Source organism: Chanos chanos, chromosome 5, assembly GCF_902362185.1.
Source record: "Chanos chanos chromosome 5, fChaCha1.1, whole genome shotgun sequence".
NCBI classification, from domain to species: Eukaryota; Metazoa; Chordata; class Actinopteri; order Gonorynchiformes; family Chanidae; genus Chanos; species Chanos chanos.
Window position 1 is genome coordinate 8,924,898 of NC_044499.1, and position 15,025 is coordinate 8,939,922.

The following is a 15,025-nucleotide window of genomic DNA, read 5'->3' on the forward strand; positions in this document are numbered from 1 at the left end:
ACGGGAGTGGCACGGAGAAGGGAAACTTGACATTTCTGAAGGCCTAAAACGGTATGTGAATAAGATTTTAGCACAGGGCTTCCGTGCCCATGTTCAAATATGGCACTGCAAGTTTTCAGAGAAAAATAATATTTTGCCACAATACAGGAATCAATTGCCGTTACAGAACATAAGAAGATTCGACAAATGAGCTAACAGTCAGCCAAAGGAATAGTAATTCACGAAGCTACAGGTCATGCGTCCATACAGGTCATTATTATGGATAAAGACTTAATTGATAGAGTGAATTCACAGAACTGACCCTGCTCTAATTTCAAATTAACAGCAGCTTGAAAATATGTGCATCATATCAGTACTTACCAAAAACCTTTAAAAGGGTCACTCCTAGAAAATGAGAAGAGAAGATACAACTCCAAAAGTAGCCAAGCAAGTCAACATCCAGGCAAAGCGGCACACAGGGGCTGCCAACAGGATGGGACTCCACAGAACAAAAATAATGCTGCTACTCGGCAGAATGCAGCAGTTGGTCACAACCTTGTATGGCCAGCTGTCCCGTTAAATATAGCTCCTGACGGGGGCAAGGCCATTTCAATTGCTGCGCATAGACGAAGAAGTAAGTAAAGCCGCGCGAAGTTTGAGGCAAGACAATACCGTCAATATTTTTTTCCATTCATGTTTGTCCCATTCCATTTCATGTTTATCCCTTCTTTATTCTAAATACCGCATTCAGTTGGTTATGATCCTGACAGAAAGTTTTCTTTTGTTTTGTAATTTCCTTTTTAAATTCTTTATTCCTTTTCACTAGTTAAAATGTAGTTATTTGAGTTCATTGTGGTGTTCTACCAATGAGTGAAATAGACTGAGACACCCTGAAATAGACTGAGTCTAGATTCAACCAATATCGGTTCTGTCTGAGATCATGCAACACAACATTGTTCCGGAATTAAAATGTCATATTTCATTTATCGACAGTTGGTCTGTTGCTGTGGGTTACAACAGGGAAACGGATGACTCTCTTTTCACTGGGACAACTATTCACCGAGTTGTATGTCTTTGTCATATATTAATTTGATCTGAGAAAACTGGGGAGATGAAATAGCAATGAGTGACAATTTCTCATCAGAGATTGTCTTTCGACAAGATATTTTTAAAAATCTAGACTGCTTATCTACGTACATGCCCCACTTTGAGTGGCAACGTTATTGCATGAACTCCGACTGTTGGGGTCACGCAGGGGGTAAGACAACGGAAGTGAGCGAAAGCTACTGAAAACAACATCTGATCTGAGCTTCTCCCAAGCCATTCCGTTAGGCTGCTCAGTGAACTCTGTATTTGGCGGTTGTCCATACCAGTAAATTAAAACAGAGCTCAATGGCTCAAATCTCTAATAAAACAACTGATGCAAATTAATTATAGTACAATGAAAAAGTGAAACATATAATTTTTGAGCCCTTCTTCATACACGATGCTAAAGCTGTCATATCCCATCCTGTCAGACTCTTGTGGTTAGATGACATGTGCTATTTAGTTTTTATTAATTGGCTTGTCAGTTGTGTTGGTCATTCCTCTGATTATTCCACGGATTGCGTTGAATGCTGGTTATGGTTTGGCCAATTTAGATCCACCCCTGGAATGACTACGGTGGAATATTCCAGTCCGATCCCATCACTTTAGGCGTGCTGGAGGGGTGTGAACCGGCGTCACTGCTTCGCGGTTTGAGTTAGTGTCATCCTTTTTTCCATCATAGGTATGTTTCTTCTCAGTTGAAAATGTCTTTTGGGTGTTTTAAGAATTTTCATAATTGTGTGTATCCCTTACGAGAGAATGTCTTCTTACAGTTTCCGCTACCCACGTAGCTGACTAACAAAGTAAGAATACAGCTCCACTGCTGGCTAGTGAACAAGGCCCAACTAGCCATCCAGTGGAGTGTAAGATAGCAATTTAGCTTGAAGGCTGTTGGGCTAAGCATCAGTGGCGTAGGTGTCATCCCAGAACTGCATTTCCTGTAAAGTAGGAATCATAAATGCTGTTTTAAATAGGTAATGTTGGTAATTTAGTTAGTTGTGGTCCTGCCGGACATAGCTTCGATATACATTGGGACGAAACAACTGAATGACAGCACTTGACTGAAACACTCGGCAAAGGGGTGAAATAACAGATAACAGTGCTTGTAACGGTATCTAGCGGCTATTGCTAAGGCATACTGACGTTAGATTAATGTTGGCAGGTAACCAATCGTAGATTGTCTGTGACTAATTTAGGTATAGAATTGATAAGCATTGCTGCCTTTAAACCTACCTTGCTCTAGAATTTCACATTCGGAGTACATGGGTAAGCCATATATAACCTACCTGCACTCTAAAGCTGTTCTGAATTTGGGAACAATAACTCTATGGTACGCAATTTATTGCAGTCCCATGTAGTGGTATAAGTGTTCGGGGTGTGATTGTGACTTAGACCTGCTAGTTAACTAATTTCCAGAACTCTTGTAAAAACAAACTGTGATGACCCGCTAATTTTCAAAATTGACACCAGAGAATGGTATTTAAAGGTTTACCAGGATAAGCTGTGTAACTAGTTTTTTTTTTTTCAGAGGAGTATTTATTGAAGCACTTGCTGTATTTTTCCTAGGCAACTAAAGCAAATCTGCCACAATGTCGAGCAAAAGAGCCAAGGGAAAGACCACTAAAAAGCGCCCTCAGCGCGCCACCTCCAACGTGTTTGCCATGTTCGATCAATCACAGATCCAGGAGTTCAAAGAGGCTTTCAATATGATCGACCAAAACCGTGACGGATTCATAGACAAAGAGGACCTGCATGACATGCTTGCTTCCTTAGGTAAGCCCATGGGACAATTCTGAACTCCAGACCAAAATTTCTGATTAAAGAAATCTACCCAGTTGGTTGCCTCAAGGACGAATAAGATCTTCTTTTTTAACAATAAATGACAGCATAGAAGAATATCCATCTGAATGGGAGTCTGAACTGAGAAGGTATGTTAGAACATAATCTTTCCACTTATTACTCTGCTTTGCATTGTTAGGTAAAAACCCCACAGATGAATATCTGGAGGCCATGATGAATGAAGCCCCTGGTCCTATTAACTTCACAATGTTCCTGACGATGTTTGGAGAAAAGCTGAATGGCACAGACCCGGAGGACGTCATCAGAAATGCATTCGCATGCTTCGATGAAGAGGGTACAGGTAAAGCTGTGTTCGTGTAGCCAGCCCTTCATAGCTAAAATCGGTTTCAGAGAAACACTTTCAAGTCTATTGCTTTCATATTTGTGTTAATACCCTTTTATATAAAGTTGTGTGCCTTTGCTGTTTATTTCCACTGATGTTAAATTTCTATGAAGGTGAGCCAGAGCCGTAAAAGACCTTGTGCTGATGTAGAAAAAAAAAAAAACGACATTGTAAAGCATTTACGAATGTTTTGATTTTAAGTGAGTTTGTTTGACTTCCTTCTTTAATTTATGATGTCATTGTCTCCACGTCTCTCAAGGTTTCATCCAAGAGGATTACCTTCGGGAGCTGCTGACCACCATGGGAGACAGATTTACAGATGAGGAGGTAGATGAGCTCTTTAGGGAGGCGCCCATTGACAAGAAGGGAAACTTCAACTATGTGGAGTTCACGCGCATCCTAAAACATGGTGCCAAGGATAAAGATGACTGAGATGGGACACTACTGCTGACACCATACATTCAGAGAACTTTGTCTATATGTTATCCTTTGTGCGTTTGTCTTTGGTTTTTACTTGGTTTAGAACATCCAACATGCCTAAGCTCATAGTGGAAACTGCAGAAGGTTAACTTCAAGGTAAGACATAGGGCTGTTTAATCATGTGACCTGCCGACCTTGTCCTAGACAGATCTTAGCAGATTTGTACTGTAGTCTGAATTCAAAAAACCATAAAAGCAATGATGTGCATAACAGTATCTGTTACCTGTATAAGAGGGTTGCAATAAATCCCAGAATATGACATCACTCATATTTACCTGGTTTAAGCTGGATTTTCACGTTTTGTAAGTTAACTTTTGAAATAAAGCTTTATCAGTCCATGACACTAAAAGACAATGTATTTTCAGATAGTTTCTGAATTGAGGGGGTACAAAGAAAACACTTCTTGAATTCAGGGAAGGCTTTAATTACGAAGGAAAATGACAGGAGTGATATGAGACCACACCAGAAGCAGCATTTTATTTACACAGAAATGAGAAATTAATTATTCAAATTGCAAACATGAGGGGTGAACTGCATGACTTTTCACTGTAAGTCTCTTCAAGGTTCGTACAGTCACAACGTACACAACACATTCAGGTCAGCCCTGCAATATACTGAAACATGATGGAAAATCTGTCCACAAATAACATTATATTCATAAAACAATGAAAAGATATGAGTTTACTCTTACTGGCTTTGAAATTTAATAGTGGTTTTACACCTCTGAGTCTGACAAGCCTCAAAAAGCAGAGTTGTGCTAACCAGAGCTCTGACCTTATTACATTACAGGAGACGACATTTTTAAACTTCACTTTTAAATTGTGCCTGCACCTTGTTTGGAGCATTCAAAAGCTCTAGATAAGAAAATTAAATAGTTCTCATCATAAAAATACATTTCAGAGCACCATGTATCATTTCATTACTGGATTCTGTCAGCGGGAAAGTTCTGAGGGAGAAAGTGTATCGGATGTTCTTAACACACAAATACAAGGGTTACAAAGTTGCTGATTATGCTCCATTATTCATCGCTGCATATCCAACCTAGACCTCTATTACACAACTCAGATCAAATTATCAGCACCAAAGGGATGTTTTTCAAAAGACAAAAGAAAAAAAAGTCTGTAATGAATTTTCAGAATTGTTCATGACACAACCCACCAGACTGGTCTTGGACACCATCACAATGCTGATCTGAACTGGCTTTTAGGAACCATGACTCAAATAAACTCTACAGAACCCGCTCCAAAACTGAAGCTCACTTGTTTGCGGTTCTACGTTTGCTCACAGAGCAACTTTCAGGGAAAAGTTTTTCAGAGCCTCGGGACTGAAAGCTACTCAGCCAGGGCCAGATTTTTCGACTGAATCTTAGCAAGGTGATCTGATATGCCAGCTTCAATCTTGTCACACTGAGCAAGGAATCCCTGTGAATTGAGAACAGGAACATTTCAAGTTAGGCAGCACTTCTGAAAGCACATGACATTGCAATCTTTATAAACTGTCATGACTGACCGTGCTTACGTGAAATGACACTGCACTCATACCTGAACGGTTTTCACTAATCCTTTTTTCTTCATCCTACAGTCGCTGAAGTTTTCAGGCACAGCCTGTAATGAATAAAGAAATATTTTAATTGATTTTATCACAAAGTAACGACTGTAGGTCAGTGTAGTGAACTCTTCAAAGATGGTGAAAAAAACCCATAAAACTTTAACAAAAAAAACTTTATTGATCTGAAAGGAATGACTAATCTCACCATAGCATCAATCTGTTCTAGAATCTTCATGAACTGCTCAGCGGCAACTTTGACCCTACGGTCCAGTTTGTTGAGGGCATCTGCCTGCAGATCCTTTGCTAAGAAACCCTAAGAATGAGCAAAATTGTCAAATGGTTATGTGTACGCCACCATTCCAACAACGGAGTGGAAATTACAAAAACGTTCAACAGCCAGTGAGATGTTTCATGCGCCAAAAACATCACTTCATCATTTTCCCTGCTTTAGCAGTACATACGTCCGCCACTGACACGGACAGCAGATTTAAAAAAAGAATTATCAGTTAGAGATTTTCAGAGTTTGAGCTTCATAATTTTTCCATTGTTTCAGAGAGACGTTCTTAGATCCGCTATTTACTTAACGCTACGGCAGTTCGTGGATTATTCATGGGTAAATAATGGATTTCATGCACTAAAAAGTGAGAGATTCGTTTGGAAACCGAGACCACCGCTACAAATTTGCTTGAATGAAGCAATCTTACATTCTTCAGCCCTGTCAGTTCGCCATCCACTTTCTCTAGCTTCTTGGCTGTTTGCTCCACTGACTTCTCGATGTCCTTCAGTTTCTTCAGCTCTGCCTCCTCCTCAGGACTGTTCTGTACAGGGATTTTACAAAATGTCCAAACCATCAAGAAACTATGGCATTTTTAACCATATATTTGAAAATTCTTTATCCATACAAATGTAACACACTTTCTCTCTTCCTTACCCTTTTCCCAATCATCATAAGCTTACAACCTTGCTTCATCCCAAAACTAGAGAGACTTTCATCCATCTCCTTAAGAGATTTTCCTGGAGAATAGAACAGTTCAGTCGTTATACTGTCAAGTAAATAGGATACTATCAAGGCATCTTAAAATCTTTCACAGGACTATTGATTCCGATCAACAAGAGAACTTTAACCTACCTTTAAAAATGACTTTCTGAGAGGCAACCGGGACGCCGGTGGCTTCTGTCAGTGCTTCGCACAAATCCTTTAATAATGGTTCGTTTCCATCCTGTCCTGATAACGTGATATTGTGCTTCGTAGCGCCTGTGTGGAGTTTACAGCCGAACAGCGCATGATTGAAGTTATTTAGCAAACATTGTCTATTAACTGGTTATGTATTCTCTTGAAACGAAACTTTAAAGTATGTAAGTACATTGTGGTATATGATTTTGATGAGAAAATAGACATGATCACTTCTTTCGACATAAAACATGTAATATAAACATGCTACGTTAGTTGGCCGGCTAACGTTAGCATCACCATGCATAGTTGAAAGGCTTCGCTAAATGATTACGAATGGACCTGAGCACAAATCAGCCACTGTATTCATCCCTTAATGTTTTTTCATATACAAAAATACGAGACGTGCATTTGTTGTCTTTACCATAGGCAACTGTCACTGTGATAGAGTTCTCGGCCATCTCTGCGCGGTTAGCTGACAGGCTAGTTCGGTTTGAAACGCTTGTTCATTAGAGTTTGACACTTCCTGGATATACAGGAAACTGTCGGCCACTAGGCGCAGAGTAGACTGATGTGTGTTCTTCAGAATACAGACATGAAAACATGTTGCAAGTACCATGTGCCCATCAGAGTAGCTTGGATGTCAAAGCACTGCCGAAATGACTGCTGTCATGGAAGCAGGGCAGGACGCCTTCAGTGTTAGCATGGGATAGGTTATATGACTGTTATTCACTTGCACTCAAGATGCATACAAATTTTAATATGATTCTCTGGTCAGCTGCACATACACACTGAAAACGGGAGATTTATTTTTAAAAGTATAATTTAATGTATTAATTACAAATTAACAATAATGTCATGTCACATAGTGAACACAAATGCTATTACTGTTTTCCCCCCCTTTTTCAGATGATGACAAAGCAGCAAATTATACACAGTCATAGATAACAGGATTAACTATGACAAATCTGAAATGAGGGCAATACTGTAACCAAAAGGGGTTATGAAAAACATATAAACAACAACAAAAATAAATAGAGACATTGCTACATGGCCACATGCTGGAATGCAATGAGAACAAAAAGGACATCTAAGCATCTTCCAAACTGGGCCTTTATGTATTAGTGTTTCCAGGCCAATCAACTGTGAGTGCCACGTTTATCCTCCTAATCGTATAAAATGTTCTTTGTCAGAGAGCACCATCGTTCCCTCCCTTATGTGGCAGGAATCTGTGGTAAACCAAACTCATCAACAAGGACACCATCCTGAAAGAAATGAAAAACACAATACTTTCAAACATACTCCATTATAAATCCTTGAGTAAACAATACCAAAATTTCATGAAATTTCTTTATAATTTCTTCAGACTAAACCGTGCTATAGAGTTCCTATATGGATACACTGACTGAGGACAACTGCTGAGTTACCATACATCTATGAAATTGCACACATTAAGCTGCATCATAACTTTAATCACTAGTATGGAAAGTAAAGGTTTGACCTTGTTGGTTTTGCTGTCGCTAGGCATGCCTTCTGGTATGGAAGGGGCAGATGAGGCTTCATCCAGGTAAGAGGTGTCATCGTCCAACAGCAACTCATCTCCAAGAGCATCCAGTTCTACAAGAGACATATTATTTTTGTGCCATAAATGTTTACACATGGACAGGCACATACACAAGCACACTTAAACTAAGCATCATATGTGTACACACTCACTCACACACACCTGCTTCAAGCTCATCCTCATCAATGTCAGGTGTGCCATAACTGCGACTAAGGGCTTCCTGTACTTCATTGGCCTCTTCCATCATATCTTCCAGCTGGTCTTGTAGGTCCTGAAAGGTATAAGAGACCATGACATACACCTTATGGTGTAACCAATATCTTTATCTGAATGGATAAAGATACCCTGATATTCTTATGCACCACCTCATCCTCATTGTCAATGTCACTAAGAGTTAAAGAGTCAACATCTAATGAATGATTTTTGGCTCAAGTGAAAATACATTTTGAGCAGCCTTGACAATCCTATAAACATTGTTAACAAGTACAGAGTACACAAAGTCAAAATATATTCATAAAATAATATAAATAAATGTCACACACCTCAATTTGATCTATTTTCACTTGTTTATAAGCCTTTTTCATTTCCTTCGCTCCAATCTTCATAGCCTCCACCTAAAAAAAAGAGTATACAGGACAATATTTATTATAGCAACAACAATCAATACCATCATCGTCATCATCATCATCATCATCATCATAACAAAAACAAAATAACAATAATAATAATAATAATAATAATAATAATACTGAGAAGAAGAAGAAGGTGTACTAATTTTATTTGTATAACAGTAAACAACTGTTGTATTATGTAAACTGAAATTCTGAGGTAACACTGTGGTACCATATAAACAGATGCAAGAATTGGGGTAGCACAAGGGAAAACGTTGACCCTTACTGTTGTTTTTGTGTCCCTTAGTGACTGGATGGTATAGTTGGCCTGTTCCATATTAAAGGACTGCTGAGCTAGCTGATCTCTTTGACCTTCATACCTGTTTGGGGAGGGAACAGTATTGCTAGATTAGTAGTTCAACCTCTCATGTGTGGTGAGATCAAACCCGAACAGTTCATTAAATTCAAACACAGTACATGTTTCTCCACTGTTTCTGAGTTGTCTTCAGATCCAGGGAGTAAGTGACTTACATCCGTTTCTGCTTCAGAACTCTCATAGCCTTCTGTTTCACCGTGTTCTGGAAAAAAAAAAAGAATTAAACTACTACATTCAATACTATAGTGTGAATATTGTGTAAATTACAAGGAAATAATTATAGCAAGAAGCACAAAATGTTACTCGTTGCATATATTACCATTTTCAAAAGAACTATTATACATCTTAACTGGTATTTTTTCATTACTGCTTGTATGGCTTAATACTCTTGTTGAGTCTGCTGAGGACTCATCCACCACAACAGATCTCATAATCCAGTAAATCTGGACAAATTTGGATTTTGACAGCCCTTGTGGTGGTCTCTTTGAGCTAGGGTGGTTTCATTGGTTTCCCTCCTAGCCTGCTCATGTCTTTCAGCAGAAATGTTAAAACCAGTGCAGCTACTGCTCCTCTCATAGATATAAAAGTAAACTTGGATACTGATCTAGGCGCAATGTCGCCATACCAACTATGTTATCCAGAATGCAGGACAATGTGAATCTCTTCCCATGTAACTCTTTGATGCATGCTTACCTTTGATGGGCCGTCCCTCATCTTCTTCATCTGGTCCTTGTATTTGAGCAGTTCTGCATCAAGTCTTGCGATTTTCTTATCAATAGATTCTGTCCTTGCATCAATCTTAATGTAAAGCACAAAACAATATCCAGACTCAGTTTATTCATGAGAGGTTGCTATTAGACTCAGTGACACGACTGTACTACATACAGATTTAAAAGATGGAGCATTCGTTTATAGAATGATAGCGACGACACTGAATTAACAACCTAAACAAGACAGTGATTCTGGTTCAAATTCCACTACAATTATCGCACACGGTAACAACATTACAGTAGTACATTCGTCCTGCCCTGTCTTGCAGAGTAAGCTGTGTCTCAGGGTTGACAGCCAAAACTTCACTGAGTCTAAATATCACACGATCATGTTAATTAATTAGATATGTTTTATTGAAAACAAACGTTAACCGATGCTGAATTCGTAATTGGCCAGGTTCATAATATCAGTCATCTATTAATTTGACACAGCCAACAGCGCAGATGACATAATCTATTAATTTATACTCACATTTCCGATGCAGTCAGATAAGTTTGGAGAAGGTGATTTAGGCTTGGCCTTACCGAAAATTCGGTTCATTGTTTATGAAGCACTCTTTCTTGCTGCAGATTTGAAACCCGTTATTATTAAATAAACATTGTACTTCCGGGTTATATTAAATGCCGGGTTTTTAAAATAAAAGTCACGAGTTATAAAATCTGATGAATACAACATAAGAGTATGACATTTTGTTCCTGATAAAATAAGATCAAATTGTAAAAATAAACAACTACAGCAACATCATGTAATTGGTAATTCTGCTGCTGTTGCTGCTGCTGCTGCTGCTGCTTTTGCTGCTGTCAGAACAGATACTAAGATGACCAGTCTAATACTTTAAGAATACTGAAGATCAGTACTTAAACCCGAAATCAAATGCCACCCTAGCTAAGGATGTTTTATCAGGTAAGCAAAAATAAAAAAAAAAAAAAGAAATTGTCTAAAACTGTTTTTTTAGACAAATGATTCACATGGGTACATTGTTAGAAATGGTTTTTAGGTATTGTAAACCACGAACAATGACCTTGTCTCTGGTGACTTTTATGGGAATGCATTCTGACTAGCCCTGTGGTCCACTATAAAACCAATTCACATACAAAGTGACAAAGAAGCATTAAAACAAAAACAATGAAAATAAAATCGCTTGAAAATAATAATAAGAATTTTCAGTTATCAGTTTCACCTGTACTTATATGGGTATAACAGCAAGATGTTACATGGTTTAAACCACCTCACCATATTCATATTCTGTTTCAAATCAGTGATTATTGATCCCCACTCCTCCCACAAAATCCTCATTCCCTCTCTTCTCATAAGATTCTGTGATCACGTTCCCCAGTCAAGTTATATGTCCTGGAGGACTGCCTCAGACCGCTTCATGCTGAAAGTGTGTAAAGTTTGGGGATATGAGCCAAGTCATCTTTAGGCGCTTTTCAGTATCGCAGTGAATCATAGCATATCACAGAGTCTGTATGAAATCCAATCCTTGCAGCAGTCCATTCTCACCCATTCACACCTGCAGATGAATTTGTGCACATTTAATACAAAACCTCCAGGGAGTGCTGTGTAAGATGTCATTCAGAACCAAGAAAAATCGATAAAGACAACACAGCGGTTACGTTTTGTACCCGCTTGTAATTTACAGTACAGCCTGTTGACAGACCTGTGTTCGCTGGGTGTCTATATCTACGCAAGTATAGAAGCTGAACAGAGTTCCTGTCCAAGGCTGTCCTGATAAATGGATGTTTCGCGGTCTTCCCAGGTGGCCTTGATGTGCTGTTTCAAACCATTAAAGTCTGTCACAGCGCAGTCCTGCCCTGAGGCACCACACAATTAATTGATTTGGAATGTAAGTAAAAAAAATCTTTTCTTTTTTTTTTTTAACACGTACACAGACAAAAGAGTAGGGAGCAAAGAGGGAGAACTGTAATTTGATAGAAAATAATAATGTAATTTAGAAGAAAGTCTTTATCACAAATTAAATACCATTTAGGGAAGAGCCCATAATGTAGCATTGCAGAAAAAATGACAAAGTTAACTGATGTAGTGCACACTGGGGATATGATGTGAATTGCGGAGATGGTTTAAACTGAGATTAATTAAGATCATTCGTGGGATTAATTGAAATGCAGAACATTTATTTAGAGTCACCAGTACTTTCTTGTTAGCACTTTTCGAATCACTGAACTGAGGAGAAAATGGAATAGATGCCAGATCAAGTAAAATGTGCATAAAATCAAATTAAAGAATCTCTTCAGTTCAGAGGACAGAATTTTTTTTTTCTTGTTTTTTCGCTGTCTTTTCTTTTCTTTCCTTTCCAAATTACTGCATCATTCATTAGGGCTGCCCTGTTTGAAACGCTATCATGTCACAGCAGAGGAAATGACAATGAAAAGAAATCATCCTTGCTTCAGTAAGATAAAAGTGCAATGTGTTGCCATGGTAATACTGTCTTTTTCCAGGGTTTTTTTTTTTCTTTTGTAATGAGTGACACTGTGACAAGTCTGGTAAAATACGATAACAATCTTTATTATCATTTATTGACACTTTAGGCTTTTCTAAACACAGGTCATATACAAATAAGTCATTTGCAATATGACATGAAATATCACAGATACGATTTTTCCACAGTATCACACACTGAGGGTGTATGCACTTTCCATAGAAAAGAAAGTGCACAGCTCCTGTCAGAATAATGAACAAACTCCAGTGATACATTTCAAATTTGCCATTGTAATAATACATTTTAGCCAACAATAAATACAGTAACATCTACACAATAGCTTTCTCTAGAGCTGAGTGATAACTTCCTATTTAATCGTAATTGCAAGCATCTGCTGTGTTCTTTCTCTAACTATTGTAAGCATGAGAGCTTCTGCAGAATCACTGAGAAAAAAAAAACACATTCCATCTTAACGCACCAACATACTGCAATAATCATTTATGCTTTGAATATACTTTTTTCATGTTGTCGCAATAAAAGATACACATATCCTGACACGAGGACAATCCCTTTCTTATAAGTTATATGTGATATATGTGTTAGGGGATAAGTTCATCTGTGTGATTCTATACAGATGGTTTCTGTAAATAGATGATGTATACAGATTGTTTATGTAATTTATGCAATTTTTAAGTGCTGCTGTATACAGGATGTACTGATAACCAACCCTGACAGCACAACGTTACGGCATGATACAGGTATGTTCTAAAAAAACAGGAATCTTAAAAAACAAATGGTTTCATGTATCGCTAATACCGTGTAGAGGTGCGCACAGAGAAATCTTGAGCATTAAAGCTGCCCAGACTCGGCACTAGATTATATCTTGCACTACCCAAAAACATCCAGTCAAAATGCTGATATACAAAAACAATTCTGTAAGAGGAAATTTTTTTTTTAAAAAACTTAAAAAAAAAAAAATGAAGAAACAGCTGCACTATTAAGCAAACATCACAGACACTAAGATGACCAGTCCAATACATTCAAGAATACCGAAGATCAATACTTAAAGCTCAGGTCAAAGGCTTAATCTGCAATGCATTTCAATTCATTGTTAACTGTCAAAGTTACAGTATATAATGTATAGACAGAATGTATAGATTTAAGAAATCTTGACAGCACACTCTACACTATTTGGAGTAAATTACAGGTTGCACCAGCTACTGAGACTGAGTCTTTAATGACAGTTTAATGGCAAGAGAGATTTTGAATTTAATAGCATTCCTCTGATACAGAATGCAAATAAACATTATTTATCTTTTTCTTTATATAAATATGTATATATACAATTCGCATGAACAACTTGACTATAGACTCAATTCTTTTGTCAAGTGTCATGCAGCCCTCTGCCCAAAATTTACAGCGCCACCCTAACTAAGGATGTTTTATCAGGTAAGCAGAAATCTAAAAAAGAAAAAAAAAGTCGAAAAATTGTTTTTTTTTTTCAGAGAAATGAGTCACATGGGTACATTGTTAGAAATGGTTTTTAGGTATCGTAAACCACACACAATGACCTTGTATCTAGTGATTTTTATGGGAATGCAATCTGACTAGCCCTGTGGTCCACTATAAAACCATTTCACAGCAGCGAGTTAGGCACTATATATACAAAATGACAAAGAAGCATTAAACAAAACAGTGAAAATAAAAACCCTTGCAAATAATGCATTAACACCTAGAGCTAGATGTGCTGCCTCACTTTGTATTTTAACCAAGAGGAGGAGGAAGAAGTAGAAGAAGAAGAAGAAGAAGAAGAAGAAGAAGAAGAAGAATTTAACTTAAATTTTAAGCTGTCATGAACTGCATTTTTACTCACTAAAGGAAAACAGTAGAGGAAATAAAGTAAAGGTAACACAGTTTACATGGCCCAAGGATTGATATGCAGCCAGGAGAACATTCCTGAGTTTCTCAGTCAAACAAAATCCAAGACAATTTATAGACTCAAGGGCCAAAGATGTGTACCCTGGGCATTGATGAATATACTCTATTCTCAGACTGCATACATCTTCACTTACGGGCATACATACATGTATAGTTTCCCTGGAGGCAACAAAGGCCTCAAAGGAGTTCACACATTCTGCTCAAATGCATAAACTTTTTTCTCCCTTTTTTTGAGACAGACAAACTGTGAAAGACCTCACACATTCTAAATGCCAATGCATTAAGTTATGCAAATGTTTTGTTAATTAGTTTCATCTAAAGATGGCATAATTGCTATTATGTTTCATCAGGGACACAAAAAAAGAAATAAAAGAAAAAGCCTGAAGAAACTAAACTTTCCTTCAAGAGTGAGAGTCCAGATGAAAATCATACACAGGTCATTCTGTATATATTTTGCTTAATTCAATGTTCTCCTCACCTTAATGTCATTTGTACTGCATTTCAGGTTCAGATTTACTGAATGCCACTAATGTGACATGATAGATCAATAAAAAGTCAAATAAGTGGTAAAGAATCTTATTTTATCTTAAATTATTGGTCACCGGCTCTACAGACCTCAAATATCAAATAAGAAGATAATGAGTAGTTGTTAAAGCCTTGTCCAAAACCACCAGAAGATCTGAAAAAAAGTTTTTCACAGTCCTCTATCAATAAATTAGAGATAACAATAAAGAACAAATGCCATAACAGAAAGAGTAAAGTTTGAACATGAATTCAATCCTGTATTGGTTTAGGTTAATAAACACTGGAGAACACATAGGAAATAATAATATACCCTGTTATTTCGAATCTCACTCATGTAACGAAATCACAAGCCTT

General features: G+C 37.6%; 3 protein-coding genes across 3 annotated transcripts; 1 reads left to right on the plus strand and 2 right to left on the minus strand.

The window, feature by feature from the left end:
• The first annotated feature begins 1,676 nt into the window (after positions 1-1,676).
• Positions 1,677-4,057, plus strand: myl12.2 (myosin, light chain 12, genome duplicate 2). The gene is made up of 4 exons (XM_030773768.1): positions 1,677-1,747; positions 2,632-2,838; positions 3,044-3,205; positions 3,507-4,057. Exons 2-4 carry the CDS (start codon positions 2,655-2,657, stop codon positions 3,677-3,679), a joined length of 519 nt encoding a protein of 172 aa, XP_030629628.1. The 5' UTR covers positions 1,677-1,747; positions 2,632-2,654; the 3' UTR covers positions 3,680-4,057.
• A 114-nt stretch (positions 4,058-4,171) lies between these two features.
• On the minus strand, positions 4,172-6,959 carry bag1 (BCL2 associated athanogene 1). Its single transcript, XM_030775207.1, has 7 exons — positions 6,871-6,959; positions 6,405-6,530; positions 6,207-6,289; positions 5,980-6,093; positions 5,481-5,588; positions 5,269-5,331; positions 4,172-5,148 (listed from the first exon to the last, which is right to left on the minus strand). Exons 1-7 carry the CDS (start codon positions 6,905-6,907, stop codon positions 5,059-5,061), a joined length of 621 nt encoding a protein of 206 aa, XP_030631067.1. The 5' UTR covers positions 6,908-6,959; the 3' UTR covers positions 4,172-5,058.
• Positions 6,960-7,614: 655 nt separating this feature from the next.
• chmp5a (charged multivesicular body protein 5a) lies at positions 7,615-10,308 on the minus strand. Its single transcript, XM_030774233.1, has 8 exons — positions 10,240-10,308; positions 9,691-9,795; positions 9,153-9,199; positions 8,908-9,001; positions 8,553-8,624; positions 8,173-8,281; positions 7,948-8,063; positions 7,615-7,711 (listed from the first exon to the last, which is right to left on the minus strand). The coding sequence occupies exons 1-8, from the start codon at positions 10,306-10,308 to the stop codon at positions 7,661-7,663; spliced, it is 663 nt and encodes a 220-aa protein (XP_030630093.1). The 3' UTR covers positions 7,615-7,660.
• Positions 10,309-15,025: the final 4,717 nt, after the last annotated feature.

What these genes read in the sequence shown, in the direction of transcription:
- myl12.2 (XM_030773768.1), top strand. Translation starts at nt 2,655, where the DNA reads ATGTCGAGCAAAAGAGCCAAGGGAAAGACCACTAAAAAGCGCCCTCAG. An exon ending in TGACATGCTTGCTTCCTTAG is followed by an intron (nt 2,839 to 3,043) that starts GTAAGCCCATGG and finishes TTGCATTGTTAG; the next exon opens with GTAAAAACCCCACAGATGAA. An exon ending in CTTCGATGAAGAGGGTACAG is followed by an intron (nt 3,206 to 3,506) that starts GTAAAGCTGTGT and finishes ACGTCTCTCAAG; the next exon opens with GTTTCATCCAAGAGGATTAC.
- bag1 (XM_030775207.1), bottom strand. Translation starts at nt 6,907, where the DNA reads ATGGCCGAGAACTCTATCACAGTGACAGTTGCCTATG. An exon ending in CACAGTGACAGTTGCCTATG is followed by an intron (nt 6,531 to 6,870) that starts GTAAAGACAACA and finishes AACTCCACACAG; the next exon opens with GCGCTACGAAGCACAATATC. An exon ending in GATTAGTGAAAACCGTTCAG is followed by an intron (nt 5,149 to 5,268) that starts GTATGAGTGCAG and finishes CTCAATTCACAG; the next exon opens with GGATTCCTTGCTCAGTGTGA.
- chmp5a (XM_030774233.1), bottom strand. Translation starts at nt 10,308, where the DNA reads ATGAACCGAATTTTCGGTAAGGCCAAGCCTAAATCACCTTCTCCAAAC. An exon ending in TGAGGGACGGCCCATCAAAG is followed by an intron (nt 9,200 to 9,690) that starts GTAAGCATGCAT and finishes TTTTTTTTCCAG; the next exon opens with AACACGGTGAAACAGAAGGC. An exon ending in TGAAAATAGATCAAATTGAG is followed by an intron (nt 8,282 to 8,552) that starts GTGTGTGACATT and finishes TATACCTTTCAG; the next exon opens with GACCTACAAGACCAGCTGGA.